Genomic DNA, 20,574 nt, shown 5'->3' on the forward strand with positions numbered 1-20,574 from the left:
TTTAGTGATTTTGCTCTGAGAGACAAACCAATGGTTTTCAAATGCTACCTATATACTAGAGGCAGAGGCGGACGTAACAAGATCGTCGCGTCATCATCATCGCAGCCCGGAAAACGTCCACTGCTGGACATAGGCCTCCCCCAAAGATCTCCACGACGATCGGACCTGCGCTGCTCGCATGCGAGGACCATCGCGTACTAAACTTAAATTTTAAATGTCTTATTAAACTAATTCCAGGATCGTGGATCTCCACCTCGTAGCAGCAACACAACAGTCGTGATCTACGTATTGGATAATGATGATCTGCCGCCAAAGTTCTCACGCGACGTCTACAGAACGCAGATACCCGAATTTTATCCACTGCTGGTAAATATTACTAACTTCTTCACCATTTTTATAATACTGTGTGTACTAGTGTAGTATAGTAGATAATCACGCAATCTCTAATAGCTTTTCTCACGAGACTATAGCATGGGGTTCTTCAAGAAGGGTATATTAAGGTTTCTTAAGGGTCGGCAACGCGCACGTGACACCCCTGGTGTTTCAGGCGTCCATAGACTACGGTAACCATTTACCATCAGATGGGCCGTACGCCTGTTTGCCACCATAGTAGTTAAAAAAAAAAGCTTATATCCCAGATTTTTCGCCCTAAGCCCGTCTCTTAATTACTTTGATTTTTTTCTAAAATAACTATTATAATTAAACTCGATGAAATTTTGTGCAAAGGCAAGTTAGATTTTCTTTAAGCAAATTTTATTTTACATTTAGAAGTAACTGAAAATTTTGATTCTCATCAAAAAAAGGACCTATCTTTAGCTCATTCGCATGTACAATTTGAGATAGATGCTTTTAAAAATGTGAAATAGAAATAAAATTTTGATAATATTAAAAAAATACCCCTATATTTACTGTAATAATAGAGTAAACCGAGTAGAATATAACGTAAATATTTACGGCAAGATTTCGATTAAAAGTATTGCTATCGCGCTTGAGTGATTGGAGAAGCAAGGTTACTGAATAGAGATAGAACGAATACTGAAGAATACCTAAATGGTAATTTTATAGCGTGGATACAATCCCTTCGTTCTTATAATTAGTAACACATCAGGGTAAACTGAAAGCTACATTGCATCATATATGGTTTACCATACTTCCTCGGTTGTCTATCAGTTTAGCAAAGCGGTTTACCTCTGATGGTCGAACTAAAAGTTCGACTCCTTGTACGGTACAAACATTTTGTATTTGTTTGTATAATTATTTGTATAGGGTGTTTTCCATGTATAGTATATTAAAAAATCATTTATTCATGTAGGACATTTTAGTCGCTTATGAACGTAAAATTTTTTATATTATAGTTTTTCCCTACCTAAAGAATATATGTTTATAGAATTTTAACACAATGCTTGAAATATAATATAAGTAACATTATATGATATTATGTATTTTGATATAGGGTAAACGTATACATCAGGCATTAACATTTCAAGAAAATATAAAGGCATTTGACCAAGATGAAGGTATCGATGCAGCTCTGCGGTACGAACTGGTTGCAGGCAATGAGCGAAAACTATTCCTTTTAGACTCTCTCAATGGTTCCTTGTATCTCGAGAAAGAAATAGACCTTGATGCTGAAACAGGTCTTCCAGGTATTCTTAAAGATATTACATTTATTCCTATTTGTAAATGTAATAGAACTTTTATTATTGTAAGGTACAAACTATTTTAGTGTGTTTGGTATTATATCTACAAAATGAAGGTAGATATCGAAACAGTTTATATAAAAACAAGTTGAACCGACAAACTTCTTTTGCCTTTTGAAAAATAAAGGTTGATAATAGAGGGGTGAAAATTTAGGTTGTAATTTTTACTTTCGAAAAATAAAATTTATGTCCAAAAAATTAAAAATATTTAAGGTGGGCCACCCTTGTCAATTAGGGATATAAAAAATACATAACAACCTTAGTAATACATTTAGGTTATATGTATTTTATTTTTATTTGAATGAAATATAAAATTAAGTCGTTAAAAATAAAACAATATTTGGAATGGGCCACCCTTGTCAATTAGGGCTATAAATATAGATAACAACCTGCTCTCAGACCTATCAAGTGTACATATAAAATTTTCATCAAAATTAGGTTTGTAGTTGTAGTAGACATCGCGAATTTTTATATATTTAATAAATTAATTACAAATATTTAATTAAATATTTTAATTCCTAATGAATATGATGAACTTAGGCTTTTGAATGTAAATAGATCGTTCAATACTAATAACTTTATTTCAGGTAACACGTTTGTGTTACAAGTACAGGCATCGCAGCTCGATAATCCTCTAAAAACAGCACAAGCCAGAATAGAAGTTGAAATATTGGATCTAAATGACAACTTACCTGAATTCGAAGTAGATTTTTATAACATAAGCATCGTAGAAAATTTACCCAACGGTAAGTACATATAATATGCAAACAATATCATTATATTATATTAATACGTGAAGCATAAACTTAGTACCCCTTTTTACAAAATTTGCGAGGACAGTAGAGTATCAAATTTCGTACATTTATAGGTTATATAGCGTAGGTGTGCATAATGCTATTATTTTTTTAAATTATCTATAATAAATACATTAAATCAATAAAAAACAGCAAACACAATATCATGGTATTTGACACATACGTATGAATCCTCTTTTTTATTTATTATTGCTGATTCAAAGATCTTATTGTATTTTTTATTAAGATCTAATTTCGACCACTGGCCTACCACAGATCGATTATTATTTTGCTTCTTGTATGAATTGTTTTTTTTTCTTATATACTCTATTTCTATATTCTTTGAGGTAAGCAATAAATAATTTTCATTTATTCTTACTTGACTAATAGTGCCGGTGATTATACTATCAGACGGCAACAAGAAAGAAAGAAAACTATAGTATATCTATTATTTATCTCTTTTTCTGTGAAAATTTAATTGTAATTCCTCCAGTCATTTTTACGTGAAATGCAATGGCTACGTTGTTACCGCCTCGTCATTCTCATCATCATCAACTCATTGCAGTCCACTACTGCTTGGTCTTTCCCAAGGCTCGCCACTAGGTACGATCGTCAGCCCTTCTCGTCCAATTTTTACCCACAACCCTACGTATGTTATCGCTCCACCTAGCTTCGGGGATTTTATTCTATTATATGACAAGCCGATGATTTTATAAATTTATTTTTCAGGTTTCAGTGTATTACAAGTGATGGCAACAGATATAGATCAAGGTGATAATGGAGAGTTTACGTATCAACTCAGCGATCGTAAAGGCGCCTTTTCAATCGATCCTAGGAGTGGATGGCTCACTGTTAAAAATCAGGTATGATTTTCAATTGTGTAAAACATATTTATGTTACCTTGTTTGGTACTGGGCTATTGTTAAACTGTCATGTTATTTAATAATCTTTGAAACAAAAGTACTGTTTGGATAGCCTTTTAAAAGCAAATTGTTTAATACTTTTAAAATAAGGATATTCATATAATATAAAAAATATAAGAGATAATATGTTTGCATTTCAGACCGTTTTGGACAGAGAACGTCACTCATCTTTGAGGATGAAAGTATATGCTAAAGAAAAAAATCCCAGTGTTGTTGGAGCGTTTTATGATAAACAACGACAATCAAAATGGCGTAGAAATTCCGTTACATCTAGACCAGGCTACAGAGACAGAGACAGAACAACTTACGTTTTTCCTGATAAATTAGGAAATAAAAATGAAAATATTGAATTTTTCGAAGAAGCTCATCAACTTATGTCTTTTGTAACTGTAGAAGTAACTCTTTTAGATGCTAATGATAATAATCCTGTATTTGTTCCGAGTAACCTTTATGAATTTAATATTAAGTCAAATTCTAAAATTGGTACGTTTATCGGAAAAATTAAGGCTGTTGATCCAGACTTAGGCAGAAATGGAATGGTTTATTACGACTTACAAAGAACTAGTAATTTAACTATTACATCACCATTTCTGATTGATGCCAAGACTGGTGCCATTAGTGTAGCTGAAACTCCGATCATAGAAGGAAGGCATGCTCTTTTTATTGAAGCTTCAGATCAACCTGCTAATCCTAGCGAGAGAAGATATTCTTTAGCTGTAGTTACCATTGACGTTACTAGACCTGGTAAAGGTTGGTAAATATAAAATTGTGAAATCAGATTGTTTATTTAATAGATAATTGTATATATTAAAGTAACACTAATTATTTATTAGGTAATAAATCAGAAAGACCGGACTTTCTTGGATCTCCGTACGAATTTTGGGTAGGATCTAATGTTGGCATTGGAACAAGCGTTGGACAGATTCGAATCAATGATGCGATGGAAAAAAGTGAAGTCTCTTATGATTTGCTACATAGTTATGAAGAAGGAGGTTGGTATGCCAATGTATAAAAAATTGAGTCTTTCATTGCAAATCCAAAGATTTTACACATTATATTTATATTTACAGTACCATTTGCTGTCGAAGAAAAATCTGGGGTTATAACAGTTATAGAAGAACTAACAAAATTTAATCGTCCAATTTATGATTTTGAGGCGGTAGCAATGCAGGACAATTCTAATATAACAATATCGACGAATACTACAATTCATGTCGTTGATGTTAATGACGAGAGAGGTGTTTTATTGAAGTAATACTTTTGTACATATCTTCTGTATTTTTATGCCTTAGGATTTTCAATAATATAATTATTCATTTTAGGGGTTCTAAAACTCCGCTCGTGTTTCATGTTAAGGAAAACGTAGCAGGAGCAATGATTGGCCAAATTTTTCCAGTCAATATAAGTACATTATCTACGAATAATACAGGAAATATTCGGTTCATAATTGCCAATCAGCAAGATGTTTCAGAGGACATAGCTATTGGTAAAGTATTGAAATATTTTATTTTATTAATTACATAATGAAATATTGTTTTTAAATTAACTTTGTAACATTTTATTTTATAGGAGAAGACGGATCAATTTATGCCCAAAAGCCCTTAGATCGAGAGAAGCGAGATATATACAGTTTGACCATTATTGCAGAATTTAATAAAGGAATGATTTCTGGTGCAGGAATATATCAAGTAACCATTCACGTTGATGATGAAAACGATAACCCACCAATATTTGAAATACAGGCATATGAAGGATATATTCCTGAAAATTCGAAGAAAGGCACAGAAGTTAAAATTACTAATAGAATACTAGCTACGGATTCTGATATCGAAGAAAATGCTATGTTTATGTACACACTTTTTGGTGATGGACATGAAATGTTTAATATCGATCAAGACACTGGTATCGTTACATTTGTTGGTGACAAAATAGACCGCGAAGAAAAAAGTAATTATTTGCTAAAAATAGTAGCAAGAGATAGAGGGGGTTTAAGTTCAGATGCAACATTAACAATTACAGTCGTAGATGAAAATGATAATGTACCCATATATAAACAATTAACAATACCATTCGGAGAGAATATTGATTTGTTGGAAGCCGATGACAATGTTCAAGTAAAAATATACAAAGAAAAAAAGAATGAAGCATCAGGGAGTCTTGTAAATGTAGAAGTGAAACCAAGGAACAAATTTCCTCTAAAAATTGGAGACCTAGGTCCGTTATTTTTAGTACCAGAAAATGTAGCTATAGGTTCAACAATATTAAAATTAGGTGCCATTGACATGGATAGTGGAATTAATGGTCAAGTCAGATACGAATTTATTTCAGAAGTATTTATACCTCCGCATGAAGTATCCTCTGATTCTTTACAAATTAAACGATATTTTGTAATAAACGAAAGACATGGACATATTATTGTTGCAAGAACATTACCTCCTGAATCAGAATTTAGATTAAATATATCAGCATTAGATGGCGGAGAGTTGAGTGACCATATCTCTGTCCGATTTTTTATAAAAGACATCAACGATCATTATCCTATGTTCAAAAAATCATGGTATATGTTTAATGTTGAGGAGGCTCAGTATACAAGAAAAGTTCTAGGCAAGGTAGATGCCACTGATGCTGATTATGGACAAAACGCCAATATTTCTTACTTTATCCAACCATCCAGCCAAGAACTGCCATTTGAAATATCACCTTTGACTGGAGTGTTCAGTGTTAATGGTGAACTTGACAGAGAAAAAGAAGACAAATATGTACTGACCGTTGTAGCAAGAGATAACGGAGCAGATAATAAACTATCTTCTTCAGTAAGTGTAGAAGTACAAGTATTAGATGTAAACGACAACGCGCCAAAGTTCTATGGTTACAATGAATTATTGAAGTGGCAACATCCAGAAGCAGATGAAATTTCAAACCATAACTTCGAATCAGTTATGATGTTACCTATTTATAAAGCTACTTTAGAAGAAAATTCACCTATAGGAACTACTGTTACTAAGGTATATGCGAATGATTCTGACTTTATTGGAAATGGAAACGGCTTGATTCTCTATAGCTTACCACAAAAAAAGAATCAATTAAATCTATTTGCCATTGATTCTAAGGAAGGAATAATCACTACAATGGGCAGATTAGATTATGAAACGCAATCGGTACATAATGTAACGGTAGTAGCTTCAGATTTAGGATCGCCTAGTCTAAGTTCAACTGCCATATTGATGCTGACTGTCACTGATGTTCCTGATGAAGTTGAAATGTCAGATAAACCTGTATTCATATCAAGATACTATGAATTAGAAGTAGAAGAAAACATTGAAACACCAATTGAACTAGTCACTTTAAATTTAACTGAGCATTATGAAAATACGAAGATGAAATACTTTATTCTAAATGAAGACGTACCTGGTATTAAGAAAATGTTTGTGATTGATCCTCGTAATGGTACTCTGTATTTGGTAAGAAGTCCAGATCGTGAAGTTAAGGATATTTATGAAGTAATAGTAAGGGCTGAAAGACAGAAAGTGAGCAGAGATATGCCTCACATGATTTATCCAGTAGCCGACGATGTTCTAGAAGGAATGAGTAAATATGACGTAAAAGTGTTGGTACGAATAAAGGACGTGAACGACAATGCTCCCAAATTTATAAACGGTGGCAGACCATTAGTGACTGCTATACCTACAACTGCAGCATTTGGTTATCAAGTTATACAGTTACAGGTGGGTTTTCAAAATATTTTGAATATGACAATAACTATAATGATTTTTTCTCTTCTTTTGGATTATAAAAATAAACAGATATGTAAAATAACAAACTGTTTCTACACAATATCATAAAAGCTAATATTTGACAAATAGGCTGTATCTACTTAAACATCTTAGTACTTAGTACCAAATAATACGTGATGATGCGGCTCGAATGCTCAGATGGTCGGTGAGGTTGTCTTCAGCAGATTACGGGTTGTAGAAAATGATAGAATTGCTTATAGTCTTGAATTTATTGGGCAAATATACTATTGATTACAAATTTGGATGAGTGAACAAATTGTACGTTAGATCGGTCGGTTGATTTTTTAAGTCTGGCTTTTTGCTTTAAATCAGGTTCTGATAAAATTGTATACTCTTACCAGGCTACTGACGCTGATACAGGAATTAACGCTGACATTCGTTATCAAATAATCAACGAGCAAGCTCCCAGATTTGCCATCGACGCAGTTTCTGGAACTGTACGTGTTGTGTCATCTCTAACTCGAGATGCTGGACGAGTGTTTGGATTCGACGTAAAAGCGACTGACAAACGAGGGGCTGATGATGGAAAATCGGCGATTGCTAACGTATTTGTATGTAGTTTTCTTATTTTAGCAAATATGTATTAGTAGAAAACTAAGTACCTAAAACCCAATTTAATTGTATGAACTCAAAGAATGACTTTGTAGATTTTAATTTTACTAACTTAGCTACCTTTCCCGGCTTCTATCTATTGCTGAAAACTGCATCCGTTGCGTAGTTTAAAAGATCTAAGCGAACAGACACCGGAAACGACTTCATTTTATAATGTTACTCGAAGCTAGTTTTTAGTAAATTAGTAAACTAAAATAAGTAATGTTTGTTAAGAATATTCCTTATCTCTTTCTTTCTTTCTTCTCTCTTTATCTTTCTTTTTCTCCTTAGGCCTTATAGCCATTATCAAGTAGTGTATACAAACGGAGAATATCACCTAGACAACTTTATCGTTTTCGAAACTGCTACAGAGTGTCTAGACTGCACTTATTTATTACATTTCATTTATTGTTCTTAGTTTTAGTACTGATTTCTCTTAGAGTTTTATAATGTGAGTACACGTAAGAACATTTTTATGAATTACTAGCTGTTCCCGCGACTTCGTCCGCGTGGATATTAACTTAATTTTTCTAAAATAAAAGTAGCCTAATTTACTACTTATTACATCAGCTACCTGCCAAAAAAAGTCCCGTCAAAATCGGTCCAGCCATTTCAGAGATTAACCGGAACAAACAGACAGATAGACAGACCAAAATTGTAAAAAATGTTATTTTGGTGTATGTACCATATTTATATTCATATGCATGTAGTAAAAAACGGTTATTTCAGTATTACAAACAGACACTCCAATTTTATTTATATGTATAGATGTGACATTATTAAGTATGGATGTTTGTTACTCTTTCACGCAAAAACTATTTAACCAATTTTGATGAAACTTTACAGTAATATAGCTTACGCATCAGAATAACATATAGGCTATATTCTATTCTATTCTCATAATTCTTAATAAGTTATATTTAGCGTGATCCCTCATGGGCATACGTATTTAAATTTAATATTAAAAGCAATATATATTAAATTCAAGCCCAAATATTATTTAAATCTAGATGAGCCGGTGAACTTAGGACTTATTATCATCTACGAACGCTTTATTATAACTATACACCTGTTCTTTAATAATTCAATATATTATTTCTTATATATTACTAACTGGACCCGCGACTTCGTCCGCGTCTGTCTGTTTGTTTCGGCTATTCTCTGAAATGGCCGGACCGATTTTAACGGGACTTTTTTTGGCAGGTAGCTGATGTAATAAGGTGGAACTTGACTATTTTTATTTTAGAAAAATAAAATAAAATTCCACGCGAACGAAGTCGCGGGAACATCTAGTTCTTTATAAATAGAGAGAGAAGTTAATAGACTTGTTTTATTTGCAGGTGTATGTGCTAGATGAAAATAAACAACTAGTGCTGGTTGTCGGTGCAAAGCCAATGGAAGTTGAAAAGGGAATCATTAATATTACTCGGACCCTTACTGGGATAACAGGGTATGATATTAGAGTGAGACGGCTAGAATCAAACGCAAAGGCATCCATGGACGGAGTCGCGTAAGTTAACATTTATTTCATTTTGTCGATCGAAAACAAATATTTAATTCTATTTTCCAAAAAACAGCAATATTCATAATATTAATACTAGATTTAAAGACAAACTCGCTGTCCCCAAGTATCGTTTAGAAAAAGTTAATAGGTCTTTTATGGGAATAGGTATAAAAATTTACAATAAGATACCAAAGGATATGTTGGAATTACCCTTAAATAAATTCAAAACATCTGTTAAATCATATTTACTGAGCAAAGCCTATTACTCACTAAACGATTACTTGAATGACGAGTGTGCATGGCAATAGTTGTTCATGCACTGAATTTTCATTTAATGTTAGACATAGACACCTATATAAAAATACATTGTAAATAAACTGGCTTTAAAAAAAAAAGTAATTCAATTGAGTTTCTTGCCAGTTCTTCTCAATTGGATCTATATAACGAACTGGACGGTAGGGAAAAAATAAAATTAGAATGTAAAAATTTGACGTTCATAAGCGGCTAAAATGTCCTACAAGAATAAATGATTTTTGAATTTGAATTTGAATTTACAAATCGATTTTTAAAAAGTTATCATTATTTTTAAATATCAAATAAAATACATTTGTTCCAATTTTTTTTATATGCTCCTAATATTATTGAAATCACTATATCCCTTAGGAGGTTAGGAGTTAGAAGGTTAGGAGGTTCCAACTCCTAACGGTGTCCTCAGACTAAAGTCGTATCCGTCAGGCGGGAGTTGGCCTTTAGCCGCTCCATAAGTCCTTCCTTTGGTTTGGAGTGCCATCTGCACTCGCCTCCTATCGTCCGGTGAAGCTGTAAAGGCCAGCTGCGGCCAACATTATTAAAGTTCGAAAAAAAAAATTAACAATCGATTAAAAAACATTTTTTCCTAATTTTTTATATATGCCCCTAATATTGAAATCACTATATCCCCTTTATTCGATCCCCTGTCAAATCAATCAGTGATCGAATTTACTATGGCCTGAGCTGAGGTTCGAGCCCCTAGCGGTGCCCTCAGACTAAAGACGTATCCGTCAGTCAGGAGTTGGCCTTCAGCCGCTCCATAAGTCCTTCCTTTGGTTTGGAGTGCCATCTGCACTCGCCTCCTATCGTCCGGTGAAGCTGTAAAGGCCAGCTGCGGTCAACAGCATAAAGTCCGAAAAAAGAAAAATTAACAATCGATTAAAAAACATTTTTTCCTAATTTTTTATATATGCCCCTAATATTGAAATCACTATATCCCCTTTATTCGATTCCCTGTCAAATCAAACAGTGATCGAATTTACTATGGCCTGAGCTGAGGTTCGAGCCCCTAGTGGTGCCCTCAGACTAAAGTCGTATCCGTCAGGCGGGAGCTGGCCTTCAGCCGCTCCATAAGTCCTTCTGCCATCTGCACTCGCTGCATCAATGAAGCTGTAAAGCCCAGTTGCAGTATTACATTATATAAAAGAAGTCACTACTACATATTATTCATCATTTTTATATTAAAACTAGCTTTTGCCCGCGGCTTCGCTTGCGTTAATTTATCTCCTTAAGGGTGGAATTTATCAAAATCCTTTCTTAGGGGATGCCTACGTCATAGTAGATTTATGCACGCAAAGTCTCAGCCGGATCGATTTAAATTTGACAAAGTTTCATACAAACTTTCATTCCCTATTTTATCCCCTTGGCGGTAGAAATAATCAAAATCCTTTCTTAGCGGATGCCTACGTCATAACATCTACCGGCATGCCAAACTTCAGCCCGATCCGTCCAGTAGTTTGGGCGGTGCGTTGATAGATCACTATGTCAGTCACCTTTGAGAGTACTTTGCTGCAATGTTTGGTTTCGATTTCTATCGTGAAACTAGATGCAGTCTGATAATAGAAAGGTTAAACATAATAAACTATACTTTCATTATTTTTTTTTTATATTGTCAACAAATTCTCCTGTTCTTATTTTGATTTCTCTATCCACCTAAAGGTAATCTGGAAGAGATTGCTTAGCAGTAAGACCATCTTTCAATGTATATTTATATATACAAACAAAGTTTCAATGTATATTTTCTATTTTAATTCTTTTTTTTTGTTCTGTAATTTCTGTAATTAGTGCAATAAAGAGTATAAGAAATAAAACAATTAATTGTATTATATATTATACTATTTTTGTGTATAATAATAATAATAATCTCAGGACAATTCACACAGCGCCATCTAGACCCAAGTTAAGCTAGCTAAAGCTTGTGTTATGGGTACTAGATAACTGATACAAATACATAATTTTTTTTTTGTAAATACATACATAATATACATAGAAAACATCCAGACTGAGACAAACAATCATACTCATGAATAGAAATGTTTGTGCCGTGCGAGGAATCGAACCCGCGACTATCGGTCGAAAAGCGGTGTGCTAGACCGCTAGACCACCGAGGTCGTCGTATAAATGTTTGTTGAAGATTTAAAAACGAGAGTGTATGAAATTTAAAAATTTCATTCGCCTGTACAAATCTACATTATCCAAAAAACAGTAGAGATGCAAACGATTATAATTTATTAATATTTTAAGGAAATTTAGAAGCTTAGAACCAGTTTGATATCCACTTATCAGTGACCTATTGTTTTCAGGACTGACGTGTATATTTACGCTGTGGATCCCATGTCCAACGCGATCATCGACATGGAAGTGCTACAGAAGTAAGCTATCTGTCCTTTACCTTTTTATTTACCACTAGCTGTACCCGCGACTAAATAACATATATTTACTAAAATAAAAGTAGCCTAAGTTACTCCTTATTACATCAGTTACCTGGCAAAAAAAAGTCCCGCAGCCATTTCAGAGATTAGCCAGAACAGAAAGACAGACAGACAAAAATTGTAAAAAATGGTATATTCAAAACTAGCTGTAACCGTGACTTCGTCCGCGTGGAATTTGACTTTCATTTTCTAAAATGAAAGTAGCCTAAGTTACTCCTTATTACATCAGTTACCTGGCAAATAAAAGTCCCGTCAATATCGGTGCAGCCATTTCAGAGATTAGCCGGAACAAACAGACAGACAGACAAAAATTGTAAAAAATGTTATATTCAAAACTAGCTGTACCCGCGACTTCGTCCGCGTGGAATTTAACTTCATTTTCCTAAAATAAAAGTAGCCTAAGTTACTCCTTATTACACCTCGCAAAAAAAGTCCCATCAAAATCGGTTCAGCCATTTCAGAGATTAGCCGGAACAAACAGACAAACAGACAAAAATTGTAAAAAATGTTATTTTTGTGTATATACTATATTTATATTCATATACATGTAGTAAAAAACGGTTATTTCAATATTACAAACAGAGACTCCAATTTTATTTATATGTATATATATATATGTATAGCTTAATCTTCGTTGTCCGACAATCAGTTAGTGCGCCAGTGAAGTTGATAAAAAAAACGTAATGGAATGTGCTCGTAAAAAGTTCCTTGAACTTAGGTTGCTTATAAGCACTAGATGATGATATAAAAGGTTATCCTTTTTGATTGGATATTTCAGGATGACTGTACTTTGATAAAAAAGTTAAATTCAGATTTCCTAAATAAAGACTGTAAAATCAGCTAAAGAATTTTTTTGCAAAATATCATGTTTACAGAGATAGGTTTTGTACAAGTTATAAAGTGGCCTATCGAGTTTCTTTTTGCAAAATATTAATTTATACTTACTAATATACTAATACAGACGTCATATAAGTCAATATGTGGCCTAATTCAGCTGCCAAGAAATACCATTTTTACGGATACAGGCTTCGTATAAGATATTGAGTGGCCTATTTCAACTGCCAAGAAATAGAAATAGAAATAATCTTTATTCAAACAAACAGAGCAAGCACTTTTGAATGGTCATATTTTTTTATTCTACCACTAATTCGGAACGTAGACTATTCAAAAGAGCAACACACAAGTTTCTTGCTCATTCTTCTTGTGATGAGTCTGCATTCCGAATGAGCGGTAGAATAAAAGTACTTGACTATTCAAAAGTGCTTATATTATGTTTATTTTAATAAAGATTATTTATATTTCTATTTCTGTTTGAATTGATGGTTTAGTTGTCAGCTCGTAACCAGGGCTAGCAACCTAGTCCAAACATTGATAGAGGTAAATATCTTTGTTTACCATAAAATAGCACGTGTTAAACTACATTAATAGTTAGTATTAAATACGGAAATTAAAAAAAATTAATTAAACTACCGGATTTATACGGATGTGACCCTTGAGATAACGGAGAGCGCTTCCAGAAGGGTAAAGGGTTCCAAAACACGAACTCTCTTTGGAAGTAAACTTGAAGTTAGTACATAGCGTAGTGTTCACATTTAGTTTCATTTGTTTTCAGTTTAGCCCTCCTACGAGAGGGTAACGACTACCGAGAATGAATTATGTATTGACATGTGTAACGAGGTCGTTGGTTCTCAAAGCAGATTATTTTTTTGCAAATAATTATCTATACATATAAATAAAATTGGAGTGTCTGTTTGTAATATTGAAATAACCGTTTTTACTACATGCATAGGAATATAAAATACGGTATAACACCGAAATAATGTTTTTTACAATTTTTGTCTGTTTGTCTGTCTGTTTCGGCTAATCTCTGAAATGGCTGGACCGATTTTGACGGGACTTTTTTTGGCAGGTAGCTGATGTAATAAGGAGTAACTGTTTACCATCATGGGCCATATCTTTGTTTACCACCGTAGTATTACTATAAAAAAAAGTTCAAAGCCTTTCTGTTGATTATTATTTTAATATTCTCATATTGATGTTGATCTTGCGCTAATTATAGAAAGCTTGAGGTCATGTTATTTTTAGTATAAAATCAAATTAACATTAAAGATCTATTTTTAAATAAGCTACCTAAATAAGATTTTAATTTAAAAGATGAATCACTAATATTGTCTTTAGAATTATACGATACGGTGTAGTGGTGATAAAGTTATTTTACATAAATTAGGTCTCGAATTCGATCTCGGTAATGTGAATACAGGAAACATTCTATTGTGAGGTGGATAGTATACCTAATTAAAAGTTTGCTCTGACAAAGTTATGAAATTATCATGAAAATTTCACGTCGAAACGTATAACTAACCCAGTTTCGTTTTTACATCTAACACTAATTGAATGCAGAATATCATAAGAGTCTGTATTAGACCTACCATGAATAAAGATATTTTGAATTTGAATTTGAACTTGAAAATGTTTTGAATATAAGTGAGAAATAATAACTACAAACTACCAATTTTACAGTAACACATAAAATAAAAACTACAGCTAAGTTTAACTTTTTTTATACTATATATAAATACTACGGGACAAAAAAAAATACAATACAGTATTCTAAGATACGAGTGCACCTCTTTTATCTATATATACAAATAAAATTGGAGTGTCTGTTTGTGATATTGAAATAACCGTTTTTTACTACATGCATATGTATATAAATACGGTACATACACCAAAATAACATTTTTTACAATTTTGTCTGACTGTTTGTTCCGGCTAATCTCTGAAATGATTGGCCCGATTTTGACGGGACTTTTATTGGCAGGTAGCTGATGTAATAAGAAGTAACTTAAGCTACTTTTTTTAGAAATATAAAGATATATTCCACGCAGACGAAGTCGTTTGTACAGCTAGTATTATAATAAGTTTCTTGATACGGCAACTGTATCAGTGCCTACTGTACGATTTACCATTGACTCTGAAAAAATAAAAACTATTTAAAATTAATATTAAAAATTTATTTAATCACGTGCTAACTATGAGCCTCATAAACAAGCTCAGAGTCACTCAGAGGGCTATGCTCGGAGTTACTGTACGTGATCGAATCAGAAATGAGGAGATCCGCAGAAGAACCAGAGTGACAGACACAGCCCGAAGAATTGCAACATTGAAGCGACTCGTAGGACAGATAGCCGTTGGGGCAATAAAGTCCTCGAATGGCTACCACAGACCGGAAGACGCAGCGTGGGAATGCCTCCAGAAAGGTGGACCGACGATCTGGTCAAGATCGCTGGAAGACATTGAATGCGAGTAGCGCACGACTGATCATCGTGGAAATCTTTAGGGGACGCCTATGTCCAGCAGTGGACGTCTTCCGGGCTGCGATGATGATGATGATGATGATCTAATCACAAATTATTAATTTACCATTTTTCATTAACTGCTACGTACTTTCAGTATTTTCTTTCTTGATCTCTGTTCAAATTTAGTAGCTACACGTACATTGTCTTTTATTATTTTCTTACTATTATTCCAGGTCTCTATTAAAAAGAGAGGCAGATCTCCGCCATGAGCTGGGTGGATTCAAAGTTTTAGAAGTTGGTGGAACAGCTATGGTTCAAGCAAGAAGTGGAAAGTTACTCAGCACTATGGAGATAAGCATCGTAGCACTTGCTTGTATTGTGTTTGTTGGTGCCTGTACAGCTGCTATTTGCATATTGTGCGTCAGGAGGAGCAGGAGGTATGAAATCTATTGATTCAATGATTATATCCTCATTATTTTCGACAATTATCTTAGAAAATTCACAATGATTCATCGCACAATTTATTCTTACTAATAATATAAATGGCAAAGTAAGGATATTTGTTACGCTTTCACGCACAACTACTGAACTGATCGTCATAAAATTTTATACACATATTCTTGGAGGTATTAGAATGAACATAGGATCCTTTTTTTTAAAAAACATGTTTTTGATTCAATGCGAGCGAAGCCGCTGGTAAAAGTTAGTATTAAATAATGATTGATTGTAGTTACGTATACCAATATTTCAATGTGTTTTGTCACTTCTACTTTAATTCTAGCTCTGAATATTAAAATAATGGAATTCAATAAAAGTTTTGCAAAACAAAGACAAGAAAGTGTCGTATGAAAAATTATCCGTCCTAAAAATTTTAATTTATTCTTTTTCTTTGCTATAGGATTTCATATAAACAATTTTCTAATAATACTTGAGATATAATAATAATAATAATAATCTCAGGACAATTCACACAGCGCCATCTAGACCCAAGTTAAGCTAGCTAAAGCTTGTGTTATGGGTACTAGGTAACTATAGGATTTCATATAAAAAATTTGTAATAATACTTGAGATATTTAAGAGTAGATCTTTTAATATTTTCTGTTTTAGCTACTACAGGTAAGCAACGTTTATTTTAATGCCATTGTATTTCAGACCCCAACGTCATCACTAAAGAAAGCATGCAACTCACTACTACATTTAGCGAAACTCGAACCTTTGCCTTCGTTGAATGCTTCGTAGTTAGCACTATTGTATAAATGTAGCACTATGTAATTTTGCACTCACCCCCTTTCAATCACATCTATGTTTCTTTAATATAAAATGTTACCTCTTACTGAATCCTCTTCTATCTTTTGCCCTAACAGACAACGTCAGAAACCATATTCCCAACGTCTTAATGCTTTTTCTACTGAACACCTAACTAAATACGGAGGCCTATTCCCATCCGGGGCCAACCAGTGTCAAGAATTGAACCAGTCGTACAGTGAAGCCGATTCTTATATAGATGTGGTCAATCACAATGTAGCAAAGAAGATATGTCCACACGGGAACACGGTGGAAGACTTCGGTAAAGCGCATCAGAAATGCGTTAATAATGAGTTCAATCCGAAACACGAAAGGATGTGCATCAAATTCAATCAACGACCAATGCAGAAAAGGTGCGTCAATATCTATTGATTTTGCAACAATTTTTAACCGTGTGCTTAACTAACACATATTATATATTCTTTATTTTTATTAATATTTCAGGAATGTGTCTAGGCTCTAACTGTATTGGTCTAAATTTATCATTCTACACTAACCAATTTAATACTTTCCCAACTAACATAAAACTTTATACACCACGTCGAGTTTTGATTGTGATTGCTTACTCTACTATTGTATTAATATTGTTTATCTTTCCGCCTAATATAACTATATTTAGCATTGTAATATAATAATATTTATTTACCTTATAACCATGCTTTATATTTACGTTTACCTTTTAAACTATATTATAATCAGAATTATTTTCACAACAGTTTACTTTACTTTGCATTTGTATTTGTATTTATACTTCTTATTATTACTATTATTTTGTATTATAATATGATAATTCAAGTTCTGTGCAGATTCACTGATGTATCATAGTCTGTTTAAATTCTAAAGACTGCGTCTTTAATCTATATTAAATTTGAAAGATTCTTGATCCATTTATTTTGTACATCATTTTGAAATTATACAATAAGTTAAAATAAAGAAACTGTGATGATAATCACAATCTCAACTCGATTACATTACCATCAACTTTCATTGATAATGTTTAATATGTTAATGATAATTCAGAAATAATAGATAATGCGACCGTCATATTCATATTTTGGTTTACTGTCATTGGTGAATCTAACACATTACACGATACCTACACGATATTTAACATGAGGTCTAACACACATACCGTTCATGTACATCCAACATAGGAAGGGGCAAGACACATCGATAACGTCAGTGAATTCCAGTGGCCAAGATTCCGGGATCGCTGAAGGTGTTCGATGTCCGTGCGGACAGTCCAGCCTGCACACTTCAGAAGAGAGCAGCGGGTAAGAATACTTTTAAAAAAAGAAATGTTTGTAATGCCCATAACAATATCCATCTTGTTAACAATTCTAATACTCAAAATGAAATTAGTATTTTAAGATAACTTATAGAATTTACCTAATTACCATTTTTCTCATAATGATAAATATGAACTCCATTTAAACAAACATTTGACAGTCTCGGTGGTTTAACAATTTAGTTCACCGCCTTACTTTTCGATGGTCGCTGGTTCGATTCCTCACATAATGCAAACATCTGTATTCATGGGTATGACTTTTGTATTGGTCTGATCTGGTCTATTTATATGTATATTATTATTCTTTTTTAAGATATGTTAAACTATATCAAACCTCTAATATATAACTATCTTGCTATACGAGTACTTCAAATAATTTTGTTCGAGCTGAGAATTTGATTGATATAAATTAAGAATCAACATTGAAAAATTTCAATCTCTTCAGATAGTATTTTTATCTTTTCAGTTGCAGTTACGAAGATTCTTTAAAGTCAAACCACAATCAGGAAGGTCGAAAGATCTTCCATCGATCCGAGCAGGACCACAGATTCCTTCGACGAGCTTCTTTCGCTCATCACCCGACCATCGATCCTCGACCTATCCACTATAGAAGACAGTCATTCTCCGAAAACATGCAGCGGCACTTCCCGCCTTTGGAGAGAATTGGATCTGAAGCCAGATTAACTAGGCAGATATCATCTCCAAACGTTTCCAATATAACTCAATCGTACTTCATGAACACTAACAAGCAGAATGTGAGAAGAATGAATGAGCCTATGATTGATTACGATCACAGTGAAGCAGAGGATGTGTTCGATACGAGGATGAAGAGAAAGCCAAGTGCAAAGAACAATAGAGGGAAGTTTATGGAGCTGGGTGGGCAGGCTGCTGTGTTTGTGGCAACGCCTGCTGCAGCAGAAATAATGCGCAGACAAGGCAGCGAGAGGCTTATGTTTGCTAGGCCATTATAGCATATTTAGTTCAAATCTGTGATTGTTGGAATACTCTACGAACTTCTATTGTGATAGACAATTGAGTTTATGATTTGTGCAATTTAGTTGTATTTATAGTGTTTTATGTGTATACATAATGTAAATAAGACTTAATGCCTGTACATGTTAGTGTAAGATATTGTTCTTCTTGCCTACCGTAGCTTTACCTTCATAATCTTGGTACTTATGTCCAAAGAGAGTGGTTGCAGTTAATAGTGCCATTTTGGGGATGTCTTCAGAAAGTAAAAGGAAGACTTTATAGTGTTACGATAGTTAATATAATAACCACCTTATGCATATTTATGTTAAATGACGTTTTTGTAATTTTGTAAATACTGTGTAGTGTAAGAATTGTAATAAAAATATTACTTTATAGGATTTCTTTAGTTTCTTTTATTAAATTTAATACTTATACTATAGATAGATCCTGCTGTTTATCATAACAATCTATTATATCGATTACATTACAAAACCCAGATCTCTATCTATTAGATATATAGTTTATTATTACTTCATTATTACTATAGCCACTCTCGCTAGAGAGTTCTCTCATTTTGAGTTCCTTCACTATCTCTTCTCTTTTGTCAAATTTTCACACGCAACGCAAAATATAATAGACCTTTTCACTCTCCAGGCATAAAACACAGCTGAGTAGTATAGTAGTAACCAATAAATTCTATTAATGATTACTGTAGAATTTTACAAGTTTCAAAATTTGGTTGAATTACATATTCAAATTAATAATAAAATAAAAAAAAATATATATTAGATAGTGTATAGTTGAGTGAAATATTGTAGAGTAGAGTAGTGACACAAAGCAAGGTATTGTATGTTGAACTCAGGTATTGTACCTTATGAGCAGTAAAATAAAGATTATTGTTATCATTATTATAATGTTAATTTAGATCTTTTAACAAATAAAAACATTATTATGTTGGAATATATCATCACCATAGTCCTTTGGCGTGGCGAGCATGTTGGAGATCAAAAAGTGATTAAAACCTGATTAGTAATATTTATTTTATAATTGTCAAATATAGAACTCTGTTTTCTCAAAAGTACCATTGTCTTTTGTTACTTCTTCAGTATTTGTTACACCGCTGACTATATCAACATACATACATCATCATCTGCTTCTTCCTTATCCCATTTATTTGTGGTCGGCGTAATATGTTTTGCTCTTCCATTCATCCCTGTTCGCAGTCATCTCGTTATTTACTCCCATTCTTACCATTTCATCTTTCACATAGTCCATCCATCTCTTTTTCGGCCTTACTCTGCACTTATAACTATCCACATTAATATGTAACACCTTTCTTAAATTATTATCCTTATTCCTACGCATTACATATCCATACCATGATAGACGATTACTCTTTAACCTCTCCAACACCGGCGCCACTTTCATACTGCCTGATTATATAGACGTTATAATAAAAATATATATTCGCAATTTGGTGTTTTATAATGGGTTACAACTATTACAATAATCTAATGAATCACACAATAATCTATTGATATTTCGAATACCATAGCTAAGAAGTCGCGAACTAAACATATCATGAAATCTGAGGAAAACAAACAAAGGTACACGTGCATCTGTAATCAGGAGTGTTATCACGTCTTAAGTTCTTTGCACTTTG

The 20,574-nt window shown here is 33.2% G+C and overlaps 1 protein-coding gene across 1 annotated transcript in view; it reads left to right on the forward strand.

The window, feature by feature from the left end:
- LOC131841396 (cadherin-89D) overlaps positions 1–19,265 on the forward strand; it is a 78,248-nt gene extending 58,983 nt beyond the window's left edge. Inside the window, exons 6-21 of the mRNA XM_059189710.1 lie at positions 238–366; positions 1,454–1,646; positions 2,288–2,446; positions 3,224–3,357; positions 3,558–4,167; positions 4,251–4,409; positions 4,488–4,668; positions 4,740–4,903; positions 4,987–7,142; positions 7,553–7,762; positions 9,143–9,312; positions 11,919–11,987; positions 15,580–15,783; positions 16,711–17,004; positions 17,806–17,925; positions 18,406–19,265. Of these exons, the coding sequence (XP_059045693.1) occupies positions 238–366; positions 1,454–1,646; positions 2,288–2,446; positions 3,224–3,357; positions 3,558–4,167; positions 4,251–4,409; positions 4,488–4,668; positions 4,740–4,903; positions 4,987–7,142; positions 7,553–7,762; positions 9,143–9,312; positions 11,919–11,987; positions 15,580–15,783; positions 16,711–17,004; positions 17,806–17,925; positions 18,406–18,910 (5,457 nt within the window). The 3' untranslated portion in view covers positions 18,911–19,265. The remainder of the gene's footprint in view (positions 1–237; positions 367–1,453; positions 1,647–2,287; positions 2,447–3,223; positions 3,358–3,557; positions 4,168–4,250; positions 4,410–4,487; positions 4,669–4,739; positions 4,904–4,986; positions 7,143–7,552; positions 7,763–9,142; positions 9,313–11,918; positions 11,988–15,579; positions 15,784–16,710; positions 17,005–17,805; positions 17,926–18,405) is intronic.
- The last annotated feature ends 1,309 nt before the right edge of the window (positions 19,266–20,574 follow it).

The sequence above is a fragment of the Achroia grisella genome, unplaced genomic scaffold, assembly GCF_030625045.1.
Source record: "Achroia grisella isolate CSIRO2021 unplaced genomic scaffold, CSIRO_AGI_Agris_v1 utg1668, whole genome shotgun sequence".
NCBI lineage: Eukaryota > Metazoa > Arthropoda > Insecta > Lepidoptera > Pyralidae > Achroia > Achroia grisella.